Source organism: Anguilla rostrata, chromosome 3 (genome assembly GCF_018555375.3).
Source record: "Anguilla rostrata isolate EN2019 chromosome 3, ASM1855537v3, whole genome shotgun sequence".
In the NCBI taxonomy this organism is placed as follows: Eukaryota; Metazoa; Chordata; class Actinopteri; order Anguilliformes; family Anguillidae; genus Anguilla; species Anguilla rostrata.
In genome coordinates this window covers 63,203,820-63,227,279 of record NC_057935.1, presented here as the reverse complement: position 1 = coordinate 63,227,279, position 23,460 = coordinate 63,203,820, and the positions used below count along the sequence as shown (strand labels likewise).

The window sequence follows — 23,460 nt, the reverse complement described above, 5'->3', positions numbered from 1 at the left end:
TTTGAAAGAAAGTGGGTGGGTTGTGGACGTTCTGAAACTGAACAGTGGGCGAAGAGTACAATAAGTATCCAACATGAAGTCACCAGGAAAGGCACTTCACAGCTGCAGTTAAGGTCTACAAGATGGCAAAAATACGCTCCAGTCAACCAGGAGGAAAGCAAAAACAAATATTTACTTCAAGCATTCGTCATAAAATGACAAAGCTTATTTTCTTCCACTTCATTTTAAGTTCCCTATATCATATCGATAAAGGAAACGCAGGACGAGGAGGATCAAACAGTTGGTTTGCTAAAACGGAACTAAAAATAAATATACAATGTATACAACTACAGATGTAACTGCTGACAATTTTGAATCAATCAATTATCTTCAGACCTGGGCATCACATAAAAGTCTTGCAGCTCAGTGGTAGAATTTCTGATCATTACAAAGTTCTGAATTGCCTGGAACAAAGTGCTTAACCGGAAAAATTCCCAGGTGTGTTTTTTTTGGTCCAATGAGAGAATCTGAGTCTGAATACTAGATTAAACTTGAGAAGAACATCTTGACCTTAGTCTTAGTCAAGAGAAACATTCAAGCAGCATCACTTAAAGTCTTAAAGTCAGTCCAATCACCCCCTCACTGTGGCCTGTCTTTAGTGCAATAAGCTGCACATTTCTTTGTACCCAGGACCAAAACACACAATGAGAGTCACAAGTTTACCACACGGGGATCCTTTTGGTGCAAAAAGCCAGCAAAGTGGATTTTATATAGAAAGGTAGGGTCAACGTGTCCACTCAGGAAAGCAGTACCATGTACAACAGAGGAGGTTGTGTCCTTCTTGGTCCAGGAAGTAGCGGAGAGGAACTGCTTAGACGGCATGTATTGAGAGTTGTGCTTACTTAGGGGAGAAACCAGCACGGTGATGACTTTTTGCTTAAAGCGAAGGGAGAGGAACGGAGGGAGCCAATCAGCGGTGGAGGGGAGGAACCCTTCCCAGTAAACCCGCCGCCTCTTTCCACGTTCGCCATTACCACAACCGCGGCGTCGAATGTGTCCCTGGCCCCGGGCCAAAGAGCACCTCCCTCCCGAAGCGCTCCGGTCCCCCCCCGCGCAGAGCCGGGCCGTAGAGCGCAGCAGCGAGTGGCGAGCGTCCCGCCGGTCTCACTCCACGTCCCCGCCCATCAGGAACCCCAGGACGAAGTCGATGGCCTTCTGCCGGTCCTGGCCCGACTGCCGGCCCGCCACGTTGGGCGGCGGCCTGATGAGGAGGCTGGCGAACAGAGTGGCTGACGGACAGGGGGAGAGAAAGAGCAGAAAAAAGGGGCACGCCCAGTCAGACGCACTTGCTAAGCCTGCGGATTATTTAATGGGTTCCAGAAAGTTGGGGTAGACGTTCTGAAAACGTACATTCCATTAGTTCTGGCAGGATCAAAGCAATCGTAAAACATTGCAAAATTTGAATCAAGCATTGATCCTCACATTATTTTATACAAATGCCAGCAATGTACAACAAACGAGACATGTCAATGATCACAGCAATGTTCTTAAATTTTTATTGATTACCATGCTCCTTAATGCGTTTTCCATGACTAAATGATAACCATCAGGGGGTGGCACCAGAATATTTTCTAACCCTAACCCCGATTTATTTGAAACAATCAATGCATTTTAAAACTGTTTTAAGACATTCTCATAATAAGACTCTCTGGACACACAAACAAGAACCCAACCCATCCAGAATGTTCCTCAGTGTTCCTGGAACGTTCTGTATTGGATGAGACTGAGCTTGGGGGAGGAAGTGAACGCGAAGCACTGACTAACCTAAGAAGTTGGCGTTAAGGTTGTTGCTGTGGGAGTACTTGAGCAGCTCTCTCAGGAAACTCATGAGATAACGGAACACGTTGCGATGGACCCGGGGAAGCTGGGAAATGAGCTGCCGGTCAGAACAAGGGAAAAGCACAGGGGTCAAAGGTCAATACATGCCCAGGTCTAATAGAACAACACTATAAATAGAACATTCATTTCCAGTTAATAGTACCCACTTCATGTCCTATGCCAATACAATCAGTTACATACAGTGCGCTCCATAATGTTTGGGACTAATTAGCTGCAAAAACAGGCTGGCCAGGTTACAAGGCCAGTTCCTAAAGTACTATACCACACTGCCTCCCCAAAGAATGTATATTTAATTATGCAAAATAACATCTATCTGGAACCTACAATGCTTTTCAGGTGATAATAGCACATCATGGCGGTTAGGGTTATGTGGGGTTAGATGCAGAATACAGACAGTCATCCACAGGTGGGTGGCCAGTCACCTGTCTGCAGAGGCGGCTGTCATGGGAGGCCTCCAGGCAGCGCTGGTACAGCTCGTAACACACCACGGGCTCCGGCAGGGCCTCCAGCAGGATCAGCAGGGCCTCCGCCACTGAGTGGTTACAGCCAGCTGACACAGGCACCGTCAGGGAAGCAAAAAGAGAAACATGGAGCGACATGCTAGCACGACAGAGAGGGGGGGGGAGAGCGAGAGAGAGAGAGAGAGAAGAAGGGAAGAAGTAGGGAAAGAGAGAAGGATGGGAGAGTAGGGTGATAAAGAGGGAAAAACAGGGAAAAGTGAAAGCGAAATAGAGCCATAGGGAAAGATAAAGAGGGGGAAAACAATGCAGAGATCAACATGGCATCAACAGCCAAACCCTCAAGGGGGGCAGTGGGGAAAAGGAGCGGGAAAAACAGAGAACGGGGGGTGAACAGAGGGGTAGGAAAGTAAGCCAAGCTCAGAATGGTAAGAGAAGGGGGTAGAGAGAAAATGTACAAGAACCTGGAGAAAGGACCAGAAAAGTGAAGGTTGATGCAGACCGATTAAGGCTGCAGCCATCTGCCCAAAGAGCTCTAGGGCACCCTGCCAAAACACTTCCACATGGCCGCAAGAAACACTGTTTATGGGACTCTAGTGGGGCTAATGGATCACGTATTTCTGCAACAGCAGACTGTCTTTGGGCTTACTTGTATTTTATTTACTTTCCTCTTTGGTTTTTGAGGGCTTGCCAGAAGCGTTAAAGGTCCCGAGCACACTTAAGAAAGAAATGGGTCGAGTAAAGTTACAACATTGAGCCCTGCGTCTTGTCACGGACCCATTTATCCACTTATCTGCGAAACCAGATGGACTATGTTGGCTATTTGTACACAGCGACACCAACAGGGGTCTGCTGCCCCTAACAAAAATACGCCCTGTGGTTTTGTGCAACTAAAGAGGCAAACCAATCTGCAATTATGGGTTATGTAAACAGATCTATGAAAAACATGTGTATGTGTTGCCGTGGATCCAGAGGGGAAAGGATACGTATGGTTTCAGGAATGCTGGTGTCCAGGCAGTCAATGATATGCTGCAGCTCCTCCTCCAGGCCTGGTGTCTGGAAGAGGTCCTCCTAGAACCAACCAATCCCAGTCGAGAGAGAGAAATTAGGCCTTGGCCCCTGTTCAAGTTGTCAGGTCTGTGTTTCCCATGGAGCTAGGCAAGGTTTTGCTTGTGCAGCGTCTCATTCGAAAAACTACAAATTATTTCGGCTTTTCTTGTCTATTCCAGTTTGCTGATTTCAGGAGCACATACAGTACTGGGTAAAAGTCACAGACCACCCATTCTCTTGTTTACTTTCCAGTGAAACAGCCATTAAGAGAAAGTTATTTATTTCACTGTCAGACTATAATGCAGCAAATATATATATATATATATAAAATGCAAAATTACACAAAAAACTTCACAGATATTTAAAATATCAAATCTTGTTCTTCTCTTCTGATTATTTTCTTTCCTCAGTAGGGGCCTTTTGACAGCTACACATTCTTTCAGACCCATAGCAATGAGTTGTCTTCTCACAGTGGAAGGAATGACAGAAACACCTGTGAACTCCTTCAGATCTGATGCAAAAGTGGAGCTTGATCTTTTTTTCCTAGCTCGAAGATAAAATCTTTAAAAACAGTCTTTGAGACGGCGATAGTTTCAGTGCTCTACCAGTTCTTGCACGGTTGTTAGGAGTCCTAAAATTTCTGTCTTGCAATATTCTTTTGAATTCCATTTCTCCACTTATTCTCCTTTCACTTTCACCTTCCTTATGCAGCTGCATTATCTTATATCTAATCTTACTAGAAACATCTCCTTTAGCCATTTTAGATACACATGACAAAGAAATCTACAAGACAGCTAAGGTGTGTTTGGGTAGTTGTTTGCTTGACTGTTGGAGTCACTTTTGAAGGCAAAGGCTTCCAACATAACGTCATAGACACTTTCTGTAACAACTTTTGTTGGGAAGACATAGCTGTAACTTGTTTGTTGCTTGGAAGAATGGAAGACAAACTGGTAGTAGGGTGCATGAAAGAGAGCGGACACATACTGATAGGTCTGATACTATATGTAGTGGTGGAGGATTTCCTATTATTATCTGCGAAATATATGTGTCCTACATTACTGTCTGACACTGAAAATTTTTTTTGTACTGAATGGCTGATTTCACTGGAAACCGAATAAATAAATGGGTGGTCTCTGACTGTACAGTATTACCCTGAAACCAATTTAGAGAAAAAGACTTAAAAGTGATACGGTCAGCCTTACTTTTTATTTATTTATTTATTTTTAAACATCTTACAAAAAATCTGTGACCTGAGCGAGGTGGAGTCGACCTACGCCTGTTTGGGCTACACACATTGGAAAGAGGGTGTTGTGCCGCCCGCTAAGCCTCACCTGTTGGCAGGACTTGGTGAAGAGGTGGTTTACCAGAAGCCACACCTCCTTGGGGATCTTCAAGGGCCTATCTTCAGTTCCGGGAGAGTCCGCCAGGAGGAAGCTTATCTGGGACTTTTCCTGGGTGGCGAGAAATGAATGGCCAAGATTAGACACAAACTGGGACACAGATAGCATGTGCAGGAGACACAAGCACAGAAGGGAATTTGAATTATGTCGTTCTTTTAGAGTTGCACAGTCTGTGTTAAATTTCTGCCCGACTACTTTTTCACCATGAGGACCAACCAATAAATAGCAATAAACAATAAGAAAATATACAATGTAAGCACGCGGGAGTACTGTTTTAACTCACACTGGTAGAATCTGACACATTACACTGTGGCCTGGATTCACTCAACATTTGTCCTTAACCTTTGAATTTCATATCCACTTTCAACAATAAATAAATAAATAAAAATTGGACAGGTTTTGTTAAGTCTCAGAGAAATGTATGGTTCAAAGTGTTTGTTTGAAGTTGGAATGATTTTTACATTAATAATTTGGTAGACAGACTGATTTAAGGGTGTACTTACAGATTAAAAGAGAATATACTGTATGCATTCAACCCACATTCTACAGCCCTCTCTAAATGGACATCATCACCACGGATGATAAACAAGCAAATATTTAATCAGTGACTTGGACGAGGGCCACTTTACACTCCATCGCATTCCTCCGGACGCGTGAAACGGATCCCTGGGAGCACAGAGCAGGAGCCCAAAATAACCGCAGAGGAAACTTGAGAAGGAAACTCTGACAGAGGACACGGCCTGGATGCTGCGACGGGGCGGGGCTTAACAGTCAGAGAATCCGCTCACTTTCAGTCATCGACAGGGAGCGTACAGTACTGTGTGCGACTTCCTTCCCTGGAAAGCAGCTCGCCTGCACACTTGAGGGGGTGGGGTGGCAGGTGACAGGATGACAAGTCGATGACAGATGACAACAGCGCCAACGTGGACCCATCGTTAAAGGTTCCTATGGAACACCAGCATCAAGGAAAATTCCTCTGGGCGCAGACAGCAGTTTGCAGCACTGCTGCGAACAGGCCGAACCCACCGAGATATACTGCGTACAGCGTCCGGAGCCTTACATCACAGATTACTGTAATTAAACCGTCAGCCATGTTGATTAACTGACGCCGCTCCAGGAGCTGATAGTCAGCTTGGCTCACAGGATTTAAATGCGGCTCCATGCAAGCGCTGCTGGGATATGCCGGGCCAGCCCCTGCATTCTCTGGAAAGACCCATTCGTCTTAACCCTTGTGTTGTCTTCATATTATGTATCCACCCCGAGTCCACAGGGTCAAAAATGACCCACCATTGCCGGACTCCATGCGATCAATAAGCACTCACCAATCAATGCTTTGGAAGAAAAACTTAACAGTCACATTTAACTATAAGTCAGATGCTTTGTCAGTTAAAGGACATTGTGTAATGAATTCAGGCCACTGTTACAGTACAAAGCCAGACAAGAGTATGCTAGAGTAAGCAATTCCAGTCCTTGATGGCAGAAAGGGCGTTAATTTCACATTAATTCTTAAGCATTTGAATAAAAGACTTGTGTATACACTGTGGGCATACATGGAATCTGGATTTAACATATGCTCTCAAAATCAGTCACAAATTATCACAAAAACAAGTTATGTAGATATAAAGGACTCTTATTGGATGCCCTTGCTGTAAACATTGCTCTATTTTTACCTGGTCCATGAAGCCTTCTTCTCCCTGAGCAGCAACCAGCCCAAACAGAGTGTGATCGGAAGAGAGGGATTAAGGGGAGAGGAAGAAGAAAAGAGAGAAGAAAAACAACACAGTGACTGAAGATTCACAGCATGCTATCCTTTTGTTTTTTGAAAACGTTTTCAAAAACCAGCACCGGGGCCTGTACTCAGTGTAAACTGAATACACTGAATAAACTGGGCCTATATTCAGTATAAAGGGCTACAGGCTACAGACTCATACCTTGAGTAACAGAGAAATATTTATTGTGGAAAGCACTGAAGCATCATCACTGAAAACCAGGGCAGAAGCAGAAATAAAATGGATTTTAGCAACGCCAGCCCTAGAACTGCTTAGCTTTTATCAATCCCTCCATCCAGCCCCGCGCAAAAGCAGCACTCATTTCATTACCGCTCTTCAGAAAACCCTTTCTTACATATGTCCTCTTAGCACAACAGCAGTTACTCAGTGCTCTGGTCACTTCATCGCTGTTCACAGGGACTCTAAATAAAACCCCGGCAGCAGCCACACAACACCCATTGACAACTCTCACTCAAAAGACCACGCCCATCCCCACTCCCACTCACAAGATTACACCTATTCCCACTCCCATTCAAAAGACGAAACCCATCCCCACTCCCACTCAAAATGGTAAATGGACTGCATTTATATAGCGCTTTTATCCAAAGCGCTTTACAATTGATGCCTCTCATTCGCCAGAGCAGTTAGGGGTTAGGTGTCTTGCTCAAGGACACTTCGACACGCCCAGGGCGGGGTTTGAACCGGCAACCCTCCGACTGCCAGACAATCAGTCTTACCTCCTGAGCTATGTCGCCCCAAAAGACCACGCCTATCCCTACTCCCAAGGCCACACTCATGCCAACTCCCACTCAAAAGCCATGCCTAAGGCCACACCCACCCCCGCCGCCAGGGCGGCCATAGCCTCACCAGGTCGATGAGCTTGGTGATGGGGATCTCGCGGATGGGCTTCTTCATGCGGCACAGCGCCTCCAGCGACGTGCCGAAGCAGCTGGGCAGGTAGTTGCCGCTGACGGTGAGGAAGTAGTCCTTGCCCTGGTCCAGGTGCAGCACCAGGATGTCCTGGATGGAGTCCTCCCCCGAGTTGAGCAGGGTCACGGAGTCCTTGTTCACGAGCACCTCCAGGCAGATCTCCTGCGTCTCGTCTGAGTGGGAGAAACCGACCGATCACGAGCCGAAACCGGGGCAGTTCAGAGAGATAAAGGCCTGGATTTGTCTGTAACTTCGACACACACTTTCAGAGTTTAGCTTGACTGTTGTAAATGCCGATAGATACTGTACAATACATAAAGTATGTTTTTGTATTTACATATTCTTCCCCAAAATATTTCTCTAACACCCCACCAGCACCAACAAGACTGGGAACCATTTTTCTACATTATGAAGCAAGAACCACTGTACGAAAAGCTAAATGAATAAGCTATATAAACTATTATGATTATGATTATTATTGTTATTATTATTCTGCATCAGTGAGGCGGACTCACTGGGCTCCAGGAAGCCGTGGCAGGGCTCGGCCTTCAGCCAGGGCTTGCAGTACTGGGTGTCGTTGAGCTTGGGGATGAAGCTGAAGTGGCAGGGGGCCTGGCCGTCGTTGGTGATCTGAAAGCGCTCCCTCTGAACCTGGCAGAACTTCACGTTCTCAAAGTGGAACTGCGGGAGGAAATACCAGGTATATCCCAGGGATGAGGGCGAAGCACGAACACGCAGATGAGCAAATACCCGTACGTTTGCACACACAACCACATGCACACATACACGCACACATCCACTAACAATTACACATGCGTGCACAGGCACATCCGCCTACACAAACACACAGGTATCACATGGCACAGGGCGCTCTGGGGTCTCATCCAAATACAGGAAAGCATTAAGCCTATAAATTCCAAACCAGCAGCAGCAGCAGCAATAGTCAGTCCAGGAAGAAAGAACATTCTCAGTGGGAAACAGAAAATGTACACCTCCCTCCATATTTAATGTGGACTGAAAACGAATCCACTACTGCTGCCGGCGCTCAAATGGAAGTGGCTGGCATGGCACAGTCATTTCCCTCTCCAGTAATGGCTAATGAAGTTCTGCTTAACCAGATTAATGTGGTCACATGTCCCCGGTGCAACTGTACATCTTGTTACGAACATTAACGGGTAAGCACCACATATTATGAAACATATAATGCACGAGCAAAATTGTCCTATTTTATTATTCACAACATTAAATAGATAGTTTTATTGAAATAAAGGCAGGAAATAAAAGATCTGATGAGCTTACTTTTATGCACAGCCTCCCTTTTTCAGTGAGGCTGGGCCTACGTCACTTACGTCACATTACATTACATTACATTACAGGCATTTAGCAGACGCTCTTATCCAGAGCGACTTGTCACATTTTGTGAGGTTGAAGGTGGAGGAAGTCAAGTCAGATACTGTTAAATTAGCTATAGCTCCTTTTCCATTAAAAAATTAGCTCATATCGCTACAACTTGATCCGCATCAGAAAATTATTGCAACAACACTAATGGAAGATGAGTTAAATCAACATATGATGCTAGACCAATTTGCTGTCTAGAGGCGGATTAGAGTAGATACTAATTCGATTAAGACCTGAAACATACCTTACGTAAATATGCAAACGCAAATGACTCCAGGCCAACACACTGCAAACGAACAGCCCAGTTGTACATACTAAAAGTGCATCATGTCCTTGTGGAGCTAAAAAAAAAAAACCCCCCAAGTCTACAAGGGTGTGATCCAGGACAGTGGTGAAAAGATTGAAGGGAAGAGAGGACAAACTGAATGGAGCTTTGCCTGCCATAGCTCCCATTGTGGCAATGCGTGACACTACCTCAGCTTTGGAGATACTAGATGGTACACTTCACAGAGCTAAGGTAGGAGTTAAGCTAGTATAGTCCATCTGCAACCCTTATTGTCTAAAATCCTTGTATTGGACACACAGGTATGAAATTTGTATCAATCTTCCCAAATAAATCTGGGTAAGAATTGGGTGAATTTCCCAAAAAGTCAGAGTACTCCTTTAAATCGTGGCCTGGTTGTTGGCTTTGGGAAAAATCCTCCAGCTTCGATCCCTGCACCTCAGGTTCAACCCCTGACCAGCTGTACTGCGGCATCAGGATCTGCGATTTTGTCTTCTACACACTACTCAGAGTCAGAGTCATGCGAGTCACTGATAATGTCCTTTGATTCCGAATCAAGTATTTCAATGCTTTCTATTTCTGTCATCCTTTCAAACAACTGATGTCCATTTCTGACTGGCCAAACTGATCCTAGGTCAGCTGTTCTGCTCTGAGGCACTGTACTAACACGGACTCTGGGCCCTTTGCTCCTTCGCTCTGCTCACCTCCCTTCGCGTCAGCACCAGGGACGGCAGGAACTCGTTCTCCATCCTGTCCATCATGCGCACGATCTCCTCGAAGACCTTCATGTGCCGCTGCTCGTTCACGACCTTCACCTGTCACACATAGAGAAACGTCAACCCCCCTCCCAGTACCCAACCTACCCGCTTAGCAACAGGAAGTGACAGTGCCCAACCAACCCCCTCAACAATAGACTCATTCAAGGACATTCAAAGAATTTCACTAAATTCTATCATTTCTCCATGCTTTGTGAAGTAGGTTTTTTGGAATGTTTTTTCAAAATTGTAAGTTAGTGTTTCAGAACTGCATAGCTTTGAATAACCAGTAGTGATTGTTACAGTTAAGAACATCCTAATCTCATATTTGTGATTTCACACCTTAAAGGGTTTAAGACACACCACACAAGAATGTTCAGCAAGGACTGCAGCTACAATACAGGTACACGACTACGGTCTCCCAGATTTATTTTCACTAGGTTACATTAGGATGAACTCACAGACAGTTATTATACTATAGCCACATGGTATAGTCCAATGGTTAATGGTTGTATACGAGTACAGGAACACTGTCTGTGGCTCATTAAGGAGATATTTAAGGCACCTCCCACTGCCACCCTCATCTCATTGCTCTGAAGTAATTTCCTCTAGACTTATTGGTTCCAAGAGAAGCTAGACGCCCTCATGCAATTTTAAATATTCACTTAATACTCCTTGAGGTTGCAGACTCGAAACTCTTACTAATGTACTACCCTTCATCTTGCAAGGCTTCATTTTTTTGTTTGTTTCAGGTTAAAACAAAGAAATGCTGAAAATACTGTCAATTACATTTTTAAAGTTTTAAAGCTATCAGGCTTTAGTGCCACACACTGATGACTACCCATATAAGTGACAGTGGGCCAATGAGAGGCCATGTGGGCGTGTGTCTCACCCCGATGCTGAAGAGGGCGCTGACGGGCTTGTGGTCGCTGGTCTGCAGCGCCATGTGGCTCCGGTACTGCAGCTGTTTCACTCCGGTGCCCCTCCACAGGATCCGGTCGCACCAGGCCGGGACACGGCACTTCCCACTGCAGAGGGAGCCCTCCAGCACTCAGTCAACGGAGAATGCACCCTGCCTCCTGTACCCTCCACCCTCATCCCCTCCATCCTCCACCTTCCACCCACATGCTCTCCATCCTCCACCCTCAACCCTCCACCGTCCACCATCCACCCACATCCTCCACCCTCCACCCTCATCCCCTCCATCCACATGCTCTCCATCCTCCACCCTCATCCGCTCCATCCTCCACCCTCAATCCTCCACCGTCCACCCACATCCTCCATCCTCCACCCTCAACCCTCCACCGTCCACCCACATCCTCCATCCTCCACCCTCATCCGCTCCATCCTCCACCCTCATCTCATCCAGAGTATCTGCTCCATTCGACACTTTCACAGGTAATGCTGTAGGGCCACACAATGACAAACGAACAGAGAGAGGCAAGGGTCGGGTTGTCTACCTGGAGTCCCAGCGGTCTGTTCTGGGGTCATACTTGTATGTGGGTATAAACTTGATCTCTCCCTCCATGAAGTCAGTGAAGGCCTGATGTGTCTGCCTTTGGACATTGAGCTTAAAATATGAGGGGAAAAAAAACACCCACTTATAGACACATATGCTATTTAAAGCTATAGAGGAACTACTCCACTTGGTGGAATAACTTGTGGTCACAAGCATCTTTACCAATAGAGGAAGCTAATGTCTACCAGAGTAAAACTGGGGTTTCAGAATTATTACCTCTTTGGTTTCATATGTGATACAGGTGCTGTTATGAGGTAATGGGAACAGTTTGAATAAAGACGAGAGAAGAGAGACACCAAGACCTAAACACAACCCACCTGGTCACATTCCAGAAGCTTCTTCAGATCATTTTTGGAGATGAGGCATTTGACTTCAGTTGCATCGTACATGAACAGCCGGTAGTTCAGATCTCCCAGCCAAATGACTACACTGTAAAAAAAAAAAAAGGGTCATAAAAGCATTCAGTACCTCCAGCGTCCCATGAGAAGTATATATAAGCAGTACATAAGCACTGTTTAACCAGAAAATCAAACGGAGATTAGAGCCATGGTAATGAAATGCTGCAGCCTCGAGGCCTGCTCTCTGGGGCTGGGTGGGGGGCTCACTCGTGCTTGACGATGCTGAGCGGGGGGTAGTCCAGCAGGTGGAAGGTCATTCGGGCGCAGATGTCCTTGTAGTCCTGGTTACGGCGCTCAAAGTGTTCCACGTGGGCCGCCAGGTGAGAGTTGACGATGCAGAAGCTGGTGTTGTGGAACACGAACCGCACCCCCACGCCACCCTTATTTCCCTGAAAATGCATATTTTTATTTCATTATTTATTTTCTCTACTATTTTTTTTGTTTTATTTATTTATTTCGCCTATCTAAGCTGGTCTCACTACTGCAATCCTCCTCCGTACACTCAGGAGAGCACAGACAAGCAGCGTTTTCCTCTGAGAAACATGCTGCCGCCAGCCGCCATTTTCTTTTCAAGAGCACTTAGAAACAAGAAGTATATTCTAATAGTGAAAATAAAAAGGACAAATAAAGAGCAAATACCTCGCTGCAAGAACAAACTGTACGTGCAAAAAATGCATGCGCCTGCTAAATGCCTAAAATAAAAGCCTGCAATAAACTGAAGTGAAATTAAAGTGCACGCTCAAAACATACAGTAAATCTTGTCTTATAGCACAAGGAACAGCACAAACCGCACTGACCATATTACTTCTATACAATGAGGAAGGTCAAAGTGAGTCATGGAAGTGAGCACGTCACAGTACTTCATCCGCACCATTTTACCCATGATGCCCGTACCCACGGACCCGACTGCCACCTCTTTGATGTGGTTCCTGTGCTCACTGTTGACGAACACCACCAGCATCATGCCCACCAGGCGAATGGTGCGGACCTGAAGAACAAACAAGCCCAGAACTTAGCTCAGACTTTGCGGCTATCCATCACTGCGGACAGAAAAGTATGTTTGTTTTTAAAAAAAGCTGAAGAATCTTGTTCTACAGCATCTTGAAAATTCTTTACTTTCAAAGGCATTCTCCATCCCATTAGCAAAGCTTTCAAAGCAGCAAAGAAAAGGCATTCGGGACCAAATCAAACCTGTACGGTTTTCCGTAACCAAGAAAGTGAAATACAAATCATTACAGCTTTGTAAATTGTTAATCTTCAGGTGAACCAATGCTATTTAAATAGCAAAGATATTATAACCATTAACTACAATGGGAGCATAAAATTAATCTTCTAGGCAGAAAAAAAGTCCACACCAGTTCCAGTTATCGCACACCAAATAGGAAGTCCTGAGTTTGGGCAGGTGCTATTGAGCCTCTGACTCACATGGCTATACTTGGCTTTAGAGTGCAGGTTCCTCTCCACAGCCTCCACCCACAGCTGCTCTTTGGATGAGTCCAGGTAGAAGAAGGCCTCAGTGCTCAGGTCCAGCTCCTGGAACCTTTGAAAATCAAAGGAGCCACACATACGGTGGCAGATGCCACAGCACAGCACATTCAAATAAAGCACTGCATCTCCATAAAGCATGAATCTACCATTTACACTTCACAGAAAACAAACAGAATAAACATTCTTAATAAATCCAGTATAACTACAGCAGGAGGTAATTATAAATTCTAAGCCAGGCATACCAGAACTCAATAGGATATACTGACTACATTAAATGCCCTCACAAGCAGGGCAGTTGGCACGGACGTTAAAGGTAATAAAATGGCGCGTGACCCTGACTGATCCTGGTCCCCATACTGACCCCAAAGCGTAAACGTCTGGAGGCTCAGGGTCACAGCAAAGCCAAGGCCTCAGACTGCCCTCAGGAGGCTGGCCATTCACATTCCACGTCCCTGTGAAGAACCTGCAGCACAGAGCAGGACGCTGTCTTTCACAGAGCAGGACACAGTCTTTCACAGAGCAGGACACGGTCATTCACAGAGCAGGACACAGTCATTCACAGAGCAGGACGCTGTCATTCACAGAGCAGGACACGGTCTTTCACAGAGCAGGACACAGTCTTTCACAGAGCAGGACACAGTCATTCACAGAGCAGGACACAGTCATTCACAGAGCAGGACACGGTCATTCACAGAGCAGGACACGGTCATTCACAGAGCAGGGCACGGTCATGCACAGAGCAGGACACTGTCATTCACAGAGCAGGATGCTGTCATTCACAGAGCAGGACACAGTCATTCACAGAGCAGGACGCTGTCATTCACAGAGCAGGACACTGTCATTCACAGAGAAAGACACAGTCATTCACAGTGCAGGACACTGTGACACATACACACACACATACACACACACACACACACACACACACACACACAGCTTTCATCTGCTCTCTGGAGTAAGACCACCGGACTCTCACCTGAAGTTGTGTATGTCCACATACTCCTTCTCCTTTTTGGCCAGGCGGTGTTTGATGAGCCCCTCCCGCTGGCTGGACTGAGGGGGGAACATGGCGTGCCTCATGGTGGTGGAGCGTTCAGCAGAGGTCATGCGCCTGTGAAGGCATTACATCATCACTATGTGCCCGGGAAGTTATTACATCAGTACTATGCGCCTGTGAGGCAACTGCATTATCACAGACAGCACTGCTTATGCAAATTAATAGTGGCCCAGTGGTCCCCCACAGCACCGACCTCACTCTCTTATTTTAAAAAGTATAAAGTTCTATTTTTTAAAAACCTCAAGGAAAGTTGATTTGAATTTACACGCACAGCAGAAAATAATGTAACAGCCGTTTATGTATGATGTAACAGACCACAGGTTTAGAGAAGCACATCCTCAGAAGTGGGGTGGACTTTGCTCACAACCTTGTCAAGTTCATAGTAAGTAATAAGTGAGCGTGGCTAACCTTAAAGGAAACAAAACTCTGTTTGAAGGTTTCAGTTAGGCATCACATATGCAAATAAATTAAAATACTAATAAAACCTATACTCCTAAAATTCATTTAAAAAACAGAGTCTTGCATCCATAAGGTACAATAGCTGCAGCAAGGGGAACCTCATAATGAGCAATGCCGCTGTTCCTCTTACAAGCGTCAAATTCTATACAACACTAAAACATAATCTAAAAACCATTGAGCCACTGGCAAGCTTTCTCAGCAACTTGGCTGATTCTTCTAACAGCACTTCCATGAAGACTAATACTCTTTTTTTATTTAGGTTAGCATAAAAAGCCAAGACAAAACTACTTTTACATTAGACTTAAAACAAGAAAACAAAATAAACGTATAAGAAGCACGCAGAAATTATTGTATTCAGAAATGAATGATGTGTCCTGTAAGGATACTCACTCTCTGCTGGTGGGGGTGTTGACAGGCCCATCCCTGCTCGGCAGGGACGGTGCTCTGTTCCTGGGGGGAAGCCCAGGAGGAGGGGCGCAGGGGGGCGGCTTTCGGGGGGGCAACGGGGGCGGTGGAGGAGCCCCACGAGGAGCGACGATGCGGTTCTGCTGGTTCTTCTTCTCCTCCACCTTCAGGGCGTGGTTGAAATGGTTCTCGAAGCCGAAGTCCATAGCCAGGGACAGAGCTGGATCTCGGGCATCTGCTGAAGGCAGATGTGGGACATTTATCACTGACAAAACCAGTTCAGCATCCTAATCTTTACTGCTCACTCCGATCAAAAGACACAGGTTTGAGGTAAGAGACAAGACATTTTCTCTGGCCTGCCCACACTTCACCAGGATCACATATGTACTGGAAATACTTCAAGTAGCAGCAAAATTCTAATGTGCAGGTCTTCGAGACTTATAAACAAAACCGTGTACAATTTATGTGAAAGAATAATTTTGTTCTGATGGTGAATCTAAACTGCCTGCACCATAAATTTTTGTTGTGCATGAGATGCTTTGCATAAATTAACCGAGAATAACATCTTGCATGCTTTACATGCTTGCGTTTTATGCTGCTATTTATTTGTCAGTGCCTACTGCTGCTACTGAACGTTGTAAACAGGGAGTGGCTTGGTGACGTAGTAAAGTTACAGCATTGTCTGCCTTAAGCAACAATTGAAAACCAAACAGATTTCTCTCTCTATTCTCTTGGCACATTGTTGTTCTGTACATTCAGTAATAATGGAATGAGACCAATGGAGATGTATTTGTGTCTTTATTTCACCCACTCCGCTTGTGAAAGGTGAAAAAAAAGGAAATTTTTTAAAATGATTATTTTACAATAACCTATCAGTAATCTGCAGCATTGACTGGTCTCTAAAGAGTTAAAGTACTTCAAATAAAGTATTTTGTCCAGGTCTGGTCCACACCTGTGCTGAGTGGGACTGTCCCGTTGCTAGGGTTGATGGGCAGGGCAGTCACAGAGGGTTTGGTGCTGGGCAGCACCATGGCCGCTGGTTTGGAGACAACCTTCTGTGGGGCAGCAGGGACTGGCTTCAAATGGGGTACTGGGGCAAGAGGGACCATCCTTTTGGGTGGGGGTGTTTTTGACACGGCTGAAAAAGAAAAGAAAAGCAGGCTTTATTGAAATGGCTGGATCGAATGACTCACTGAAGAAGGAAACACCGCTGGAAGCTGGAAAACCCTTGTCTAATCAGTATTGTGCTCTGGCGTATAGAATTACAAATTTTCCACTGGTTCCTATGAGAATCCAAGTCAAATGCATATTCCTCCATAAGTCAGGGGTGGAAACAATGGTGTATCTGCACACTTCCCCACAGCAACAGCATCAGACAGAAATGTGCACATCTTCCCGTCTAAAAACCAACACATGAAAGATGGAAGGATCATAAAATAAACCCGAGGAAACAGCCTCTGCTAGTGGCAGCCTCAAACAATGGACTCAGTTTCATAAGATCCCTGGTGTGCACGTCCAATTTTTTTAACATTCAAAAGAAGACATTTGGTGTAGTATCACTATGCGTCATCCGCGGACGGATTTCATATGTCCTCACGTTTACAAACAATTCAAATAATACAATCAGTAATGAGGAATTCATGTCATGGACGCCACGCCTCACTACAGCACAACCCTTCAGCACACCAGACCACACAAGCCTCATAATGGAAATGTTAAGGGCTGAGTAACACTCAGGAAGAACAGTAGAGACAGAACAGCCCGTGACACAAGACGACTGGCTGAGAAACTTTACACCTGCTGTGACGTCATAACAACGGCCTAGTTTAAATCATTGACTGGACGTGCCAGACAAAAATCCAAGGGAATGACATAAGTAGAACCGGATGGCATAGTTGTTGAGGAACTAAAAAAAAACCAGTACAGCAGGTTAAGCCTCCTTACGATTTACATTGAGATACACATAATTCATTGTGAAAATATCCACAAGGGATTTTTTTTTTTCCTTCTGTTGTCATCTACGGACAAAGCCTTGCGACAGAATAGCTAAAACACTGAGGACTTTCAACTCATCTTCCCATAGTTCCTCATGCAAATATTGTTGCAACAGTGAGACGGCCAGGACAGGAAATTCTTGAGCACATTCCTGCTGGTTTGGGAAGACATGTAGAAACTTCCTGCTGGCGTACAGCAGCCTGGCACGCAGTACGTGAAGCTCCTCACCTTGATGTTTGGCCTTCTTCACCTGCGCAAAGAAAGCCCGACTGCGCTCATCGTCCAGCAACTCCAGCAGCAGCTCCGGGGATCGTTCGCCTTGCACACGCACACGCAAAGGAGCTGGGAAGCACACACATGTGCGTGTTTGTGAGCACGCAAGCACACATGCGCACGCGTGTGCACACGCAAACACATATACAAGAATCAAATACATATACAAATGCACACACGCGTGGACACAAACTCACAGGTATGCATATACACAGCTGTGCGCACGCGTGCACACACACACACACACACACAACTCTCTCATGTACACAGGGAACCCCATACAGAATCTGCACCTGCTTACTAAGGTATTCAAACCTGCAGCTGGTTATACTGCTGCAGATATATAGAAACTATATATGACTGGCTCATATCCATAAAAATTGGACAGCCAAGGTACACCATTGCATGTTTCAAAAATGCTGCAAGCTTGGATTAACAGCATCAAAATAACAACCGCCTGCTTTTATCTTTACACTGTAGCTGAAATACTGTTCTCAGGGTACAATATAATAACTCTCCTTATCTGTTATAGACATAAAACTGATTTACTTTGCCCGTTCTAAACACTCATTAAAGCAACACTGAGCCATAAAACAAACGTATTTAAAGCTATTCCTTAGGTTTCAGTGGGTTTCCACATTAAGGACAGAAAAGAATCCTGGGACAGGATGAGACTTCCTCTCATTTAGTAGATTTTACTTGCACTTACAACAGAACATTAAATTTCCTTTTCTAGGGAATTAAAGGTGAAAACATACTTATTTTGAACGCCATGCCACAAGGCAGGTTTTAACTATCTCACAATGAACTCTAAAGTGGTATTCACTTATATTTTTACAATACATTATTATTTAAGCCAATTATCAGCTGGGATTAAGTGAATACCCAATATTCCAGTATGTACAAGGATTTCATTCACACTACTACTATTATGGAATATATTTCCTTTCTTTACTGAGCAGTTGGTTCCAGAAAGAAAAAAATTCAGATCTATTAATTTTATTTCTTCATTTAAAAACAATGACTCCATTGTGAATTCTTAAGACAATAAATACTTGCAATAAATACATAACTGCATTTATAGAACTTTCATAAGTGCAGCTGAACATTTCACAAAATGTCCAGTATTTTGTCCTATTGCCCTACACATCGTATGACCTTCAGCATGGCATTACTCACAGTTAATGGGGAAATCAATGAGTAGTGCCTCCTCAGCCTCTGAAAAAGAAGAAAATTTAAGAAAAAAGGGGTTTATAACATAAAGTGATACTCAGTATCCATTTGGTACCTTGTAGGTTAATCATGCAATACTTTTTATGAATGTATACTACTGGTTGTGTTTAACTGGTCTGTGAGTATGTACTAATCTGTTAAATTGAGGCCTAAAAAGACATGTAAATAAACACAACTCACTTCTAAGTACTGGAAATTTACTAACACTGCTATTTAATGGAGGAATAGTGCATTTTGTATTAATGTGTTTAAATAAATATTTGCACACAGGGTTTTCAGTGTATACAGACATGCCCATTTCATACTGGCACTTAGAACATGCTTTCTACTGATCATGCCTGCAGATGTAAAGTGCATTATGGAGTGAGTGAAATTCAATGTTTCCTTTTAATGTCAATGCACTGTTTATGAGGGGACACTAAAGGCTAATTTCACAGTCCACTAGAGACTAAAGTCAATCTATTCTACTACTTACTTGGTTGTAAATGGCTTAGAGAGAGTAAGCCTATTAAAGACAGGAGCTCCGTAACTCTATGATACTTACCCCGCACAAGGTGGAAATGGCTGTTGATGGGTATAGACAACTGAGGCACTGGACTCGTCACTACAGCATCAGGATTGGCTAAAACACCCAACCTACAAGACAGGGCCAGTATAAGCCATAATATACCCATTTACAGTGCCTTTATGAGCCTCTCTGTAATGACACTAGGTCTCATCTTTACACAAGCACAGACGCCACTAGACAAGAATGCAGTTTCTTCTCAGACTGTGTTGTCCTCTGTATGCAGTAAGAATTCCCATTCAAATTTTTGACCCAACACTTTTTGCATTGCTTTTCTGCACGTCACACAATGACAAAGTATTTACTTAATCAGCACTAAATTATCACTTCTGATTTGTGAGATTGTGAGATTAGACTCATCACTAATAATTTTGGCAATCAGTTTAATGGGGCAAAGGGGCATGCACTAATCAGATAGTGAGGGAACAGCACAACGGCCAAACAGCAGCCCACACGCTAATCCCGAGTGATTTATTTAATTCAACCCATGAGCAGAGACACCGTGAGCTCCATCACTTGACCAAGACCAAATGGCTGAAACGTCACTGCTGGAGGATTGAATTAACTAAGTCACTTGGGAGCATAACTTATTTTCTTGAATTTGATTATTCTTTCTCACTGAAAAACATTTAATCGTCTTATATTTTATGAAATTACCAACAGTACTGTTGGAGGACCGATGGTAAAGAAACAGCGTGATGCACCAAGATGTTTAAACCTACAGCCTGAAGCCCCAGTGACAGTCCCTGAACATTCTGGAAATCTGGAGCTTTCAATGCCCAGGCGTCTGGCCTGCCACATTAGACTAAAAAGGGATTCCCGTCTCTTTGAGGGCTGATTAAAAAAGGCGACAGTAGTCTTCTGCTTGTAGCACTTTCCACATTACTTTCAGTGCCCTGGGACTCCGCACTAAAGATAGTGACCTAATTTAGTGGTTGAGCACACCGTGGAGACCGCAGGAAGCTTAGGAGAGAACAGCTTTAATGCAGTTAGAGGGGCTGCAGGCATGTGAGTCCCATTAGGCCCTGGGACATGGCAGAGGAATGCAGGCGGACAGGCATCCTGCTAGCTGGTACCGAAGCTGAACGCACACACGGTCTCCTTCGATGGCAGCACTCACACCGCAGACCCGAAGACATGGGTCATATAACACCCTCCCATTATACCACTCCCATGTCCTGAACTTCGCCACCAAGCTGATGTGCAAATGCTGATGACCTCTGGGGCTGGGAGGAGACCCGGGCGGTGCTAATAACAATACTAGCAGGTTTCGTTTTCCAATTCACAGTAAGCTAACATGAGAGAACCAAATACTGGTATGGCTTTGTCTTATTTTGTAACACAAGGAGGTCCTTGTTTTACGTTGTGTAACTTTGCAGGGTCACCATTATAAAACACGTTGTGTTACACATGCTGAGTTTAGCTGCTCTGATGCCCATAAAGGCCCGTGTTTAATCCGTTTTAAGCAATGTGTGAAAGGCCTCCTCTGTGCAATTTGAGACAAGTCTTCTTAAGGAGCCAACAATATCCTGCTGGTCACTTGAAAAGGAAAGCATCCAGTAGCATGAACAGTAAAGTACAAGCTCATATTTCACACAGATTTCCTGATAATTATTTTGGGCACAGAGTGTAATGGATGAATAGAAATCCATGAAACTCAATTGAAATATTCTGCTTAATGCCACAGATAAACGTTTTCGTCTTGCCTGTGGGATGACCATGCAATTCAGTTTTATGGCAAATCCTTATGAAGCATGAAGTCCAGAAAAAATATAAAAGAATCCATTAATGCATACAGATGTCTCCTGTTCAAAGTGCGTACCCTTAAACAGAAGCAAAAGAGCAACACACTGCGACAAATGGCAAAGTGTAGTTTTCAATAAGGGAAAAATGTTTGTAATTTTAACAGATTTCAACAGATTACCACAATAACGTCACTGTCCGGGTGAACAGCTACGCACTCACATGTAGTCTCCAGATCGCTCGATCAGTGACAGGAGCCTCGGTTCCTTGTTGCCATCTCTGAGCTCTTGTCCCTTCACGGTTTGGTCATGTCGGTTAAGAAATCGTGACTGTGATAAGACGGTGATGGAGTATGTGCAAATCACAAGGCTAACTTGAGTAAAAAAGTTAAATGTCTTGGCAAGCCCTCCTGTTCAAAATTGCATGCAACGGACACTTTTTTTTTTTTTTTTTACAAAAAGCACTAATGCTTTTTAGTTCAATTTCCACACTTCACGGACATCCTTTTGCAATCTGAACACTAAATTGACAATGGAAACAAATATTTATGCTTAAACCATATGAAAACAACTACACAGACAACATTACAGACAAGCATCAGATGTGGAGCAATCTTTTTTATCACCGGTCTAGTAGTCGCTGCTACCCATCCTTATTTCGTTAATTGCTGACATTTGATGATGGAAAAAATACCTACCTGATTAACTGGTGTTTCGAGTCGCTACAAACACACAAACGAAATAACATGCTGGCAAAATAAGCGTGGAACAGACAAATACACGGAAAATTAATGGAAAGCTAATGTGTGCTAGCTCGCTAATACTGACCAGCACTATCGAGCCTTCAAACAGCTAGCTTGGTATTAGCAACAATTATCCATGTTGTATTTATTGAATGATTTTATAAATCGCCATTTTTGAAAGGATATTGCTAAACATTTGTCTTCACAAAATCCAAAGCCCAACAGCTTGTCCATCGTCATCGAATTATTGATATGGTTGACTGTGTTCCAGTCCGTCTTCTTCCAGACGCTTTTGACAAGCTAGCCTAGCTAGCTAGCCATCTTCAGAACCAAAACAAGCAATATACGGCCTTCTTGGGAGACAGCTGCCAGAGGATTACTGGATCTACCCGTATTTTCGCTACTTCATCAGCTACACGTGAACAGCAAGCCTCCAGTTGCAGTTTCCAGTATTGCAGCCTCGCTAGATGAGTACAGTATAGCTAGCCATGTTCCCCACCCAAGAAAACGACTTTCTCCCGAAGCCGGACCGGAGACAGCTTAGGCTATATATAATTTAGTTTGCTATCCTAATCCGGTTCGACTGAATGAGTGAAACGCCGCCCAATGTGCGTTCTTAAACCGGATAACTTTAGCTAACGTTAGCGGTTGTTTTCTAGTGAGAAAGGATGTGATTTTCAAGAAGCTAGTCTAAATAGCCTAGTATTAGCGAGAAAGATCTCGAGTCGTCACATTTTCATTTTGACAACCTATCCCTTCACAATGGTTTTCTTGCCGGTTGATACACCTGGTAGCAATGCGATATCGTCCCCGCCCATTCACGGAGGACACCTGTGTTGTTGGCAACTTCTTTCTCCGCGCTACGGGTACAATGAGGCGGACCGTCCGACCTGAAATACGACATAAGCCTGCAATTGTAATAAACCCTTTTCTTTTGAAGCGAAAACGGACTGACTCTAGAACGACTGGTCAATAACTGTCGTTTGTTTTAGCGTAGGTATTTTTCTCGGACAAAATAATTTCGTTTCTTGGACGGAAAGTAGCCTACCCCTGTAGGCTATCCCTTGTAATGGGTCCTGGCGAAAAACATCGCTTACTAATAATACTAATTGTTGGAAATGGAACCACAATTGGAATTCTAATAGACTAGTGTAATTATTTATTTCGGCGGCATGCTGCTAGTCTATATGAAAAAAGACAAGCAGTATTATGACATTACGTTCATTTAGCAGACGCTCTTCCGAGCGCCTTACAACACAGATCTTGTACCTGAATAATGGGCAGTGCCAGACCGAGTCACTAAAGTAGCAAGTGAAAGTTAATGATGCTAACCAAGAAATTAAATACACATTCTGAATAGAACACATACAGATTACATAAGATCTAATAAATTATACATATTGCCATATAATAAAACCACCTTAAAATAGCATAACCTCAATTTAGTGAAAAAGGTTGGTGTGCTAGGAGGAGGTGGGGTGGGGACATGTATGGGAGTGGAACCAATATATAGTGTAGAAGTAGTCTGCGTCGAAAGATGGCCAATGAGCTGCTGCCCTGACCACTGTGAAGTTAGTTCTGCCACTAGGGGGCAGGCAGAGACAGTCATCCTGATTGGGAGATGCGATCGCGCAAGAAGTGTACAGCTATGAGCGGTTTGGT

The 23,460-nt window shown here is 44.3% G+C and overlaps 1 protein-coding gene across 2 annotated transcripts; it reads right to left on the bottom strand.

The window, feature by feature from the left end:
• Positions 1-153: 153 nt before the first annotated feature.
• ocrl (OCRL inositol polyphosphate-5-phosphatase) lies at positions 154-23,162 on the bottom strand. 2 transcript variants are annotated; one of them, XM_064329269.1, is made up of 24 exons: positions 21,986-23,162; positions 21,279-21,359; positions 19,293-19,384; positions 18,695-18,733; positions 17,471-17,584; positions 16,200-16,385; positions 15,233-15,485; positions 14,303-14,437; positions 13,688-13,789; positions 13,264-13,378; positions 12,710-12,826; positions 12,046-12,227; positions 11,758-11,869; positions 11,382-11,491; positions 10,814-10,949; positions 9,871-9,981; positions 8,001-8,166; positions 7,423-7,658; positions 6,457-6,480; positions 4,718-4,837; positions 3,323-3,407; positions 2,301-2,428; positions 1,804-1,915; positions 154-1,268 (listed from the first exon to the last, which is right to left on the bottom strand). In XM_064329269.1, exons 1-24 carry the CDS (start codon positions 22,036-22,038, stop codon positions 1,144-1,146), a joined length of 2,934 nt encoding a protein of 977 aa, XP_064185339.1. In that variant the 5' UTR covers positions 22,039-23,162; the 3' UTR covers positions 154-1,143. The 2 variants fall into 2 exon arrangements, with proteins under 2 accessions (XP_064185339.1, XP_064185340.1); XM_064329270.1 differs by having other exon boundaries at positions 15,233-15,482; positions 21,986-23,158.
• Between the last annotated feature and the right edge of the window lie 298 nt (positions 23,163-23,460).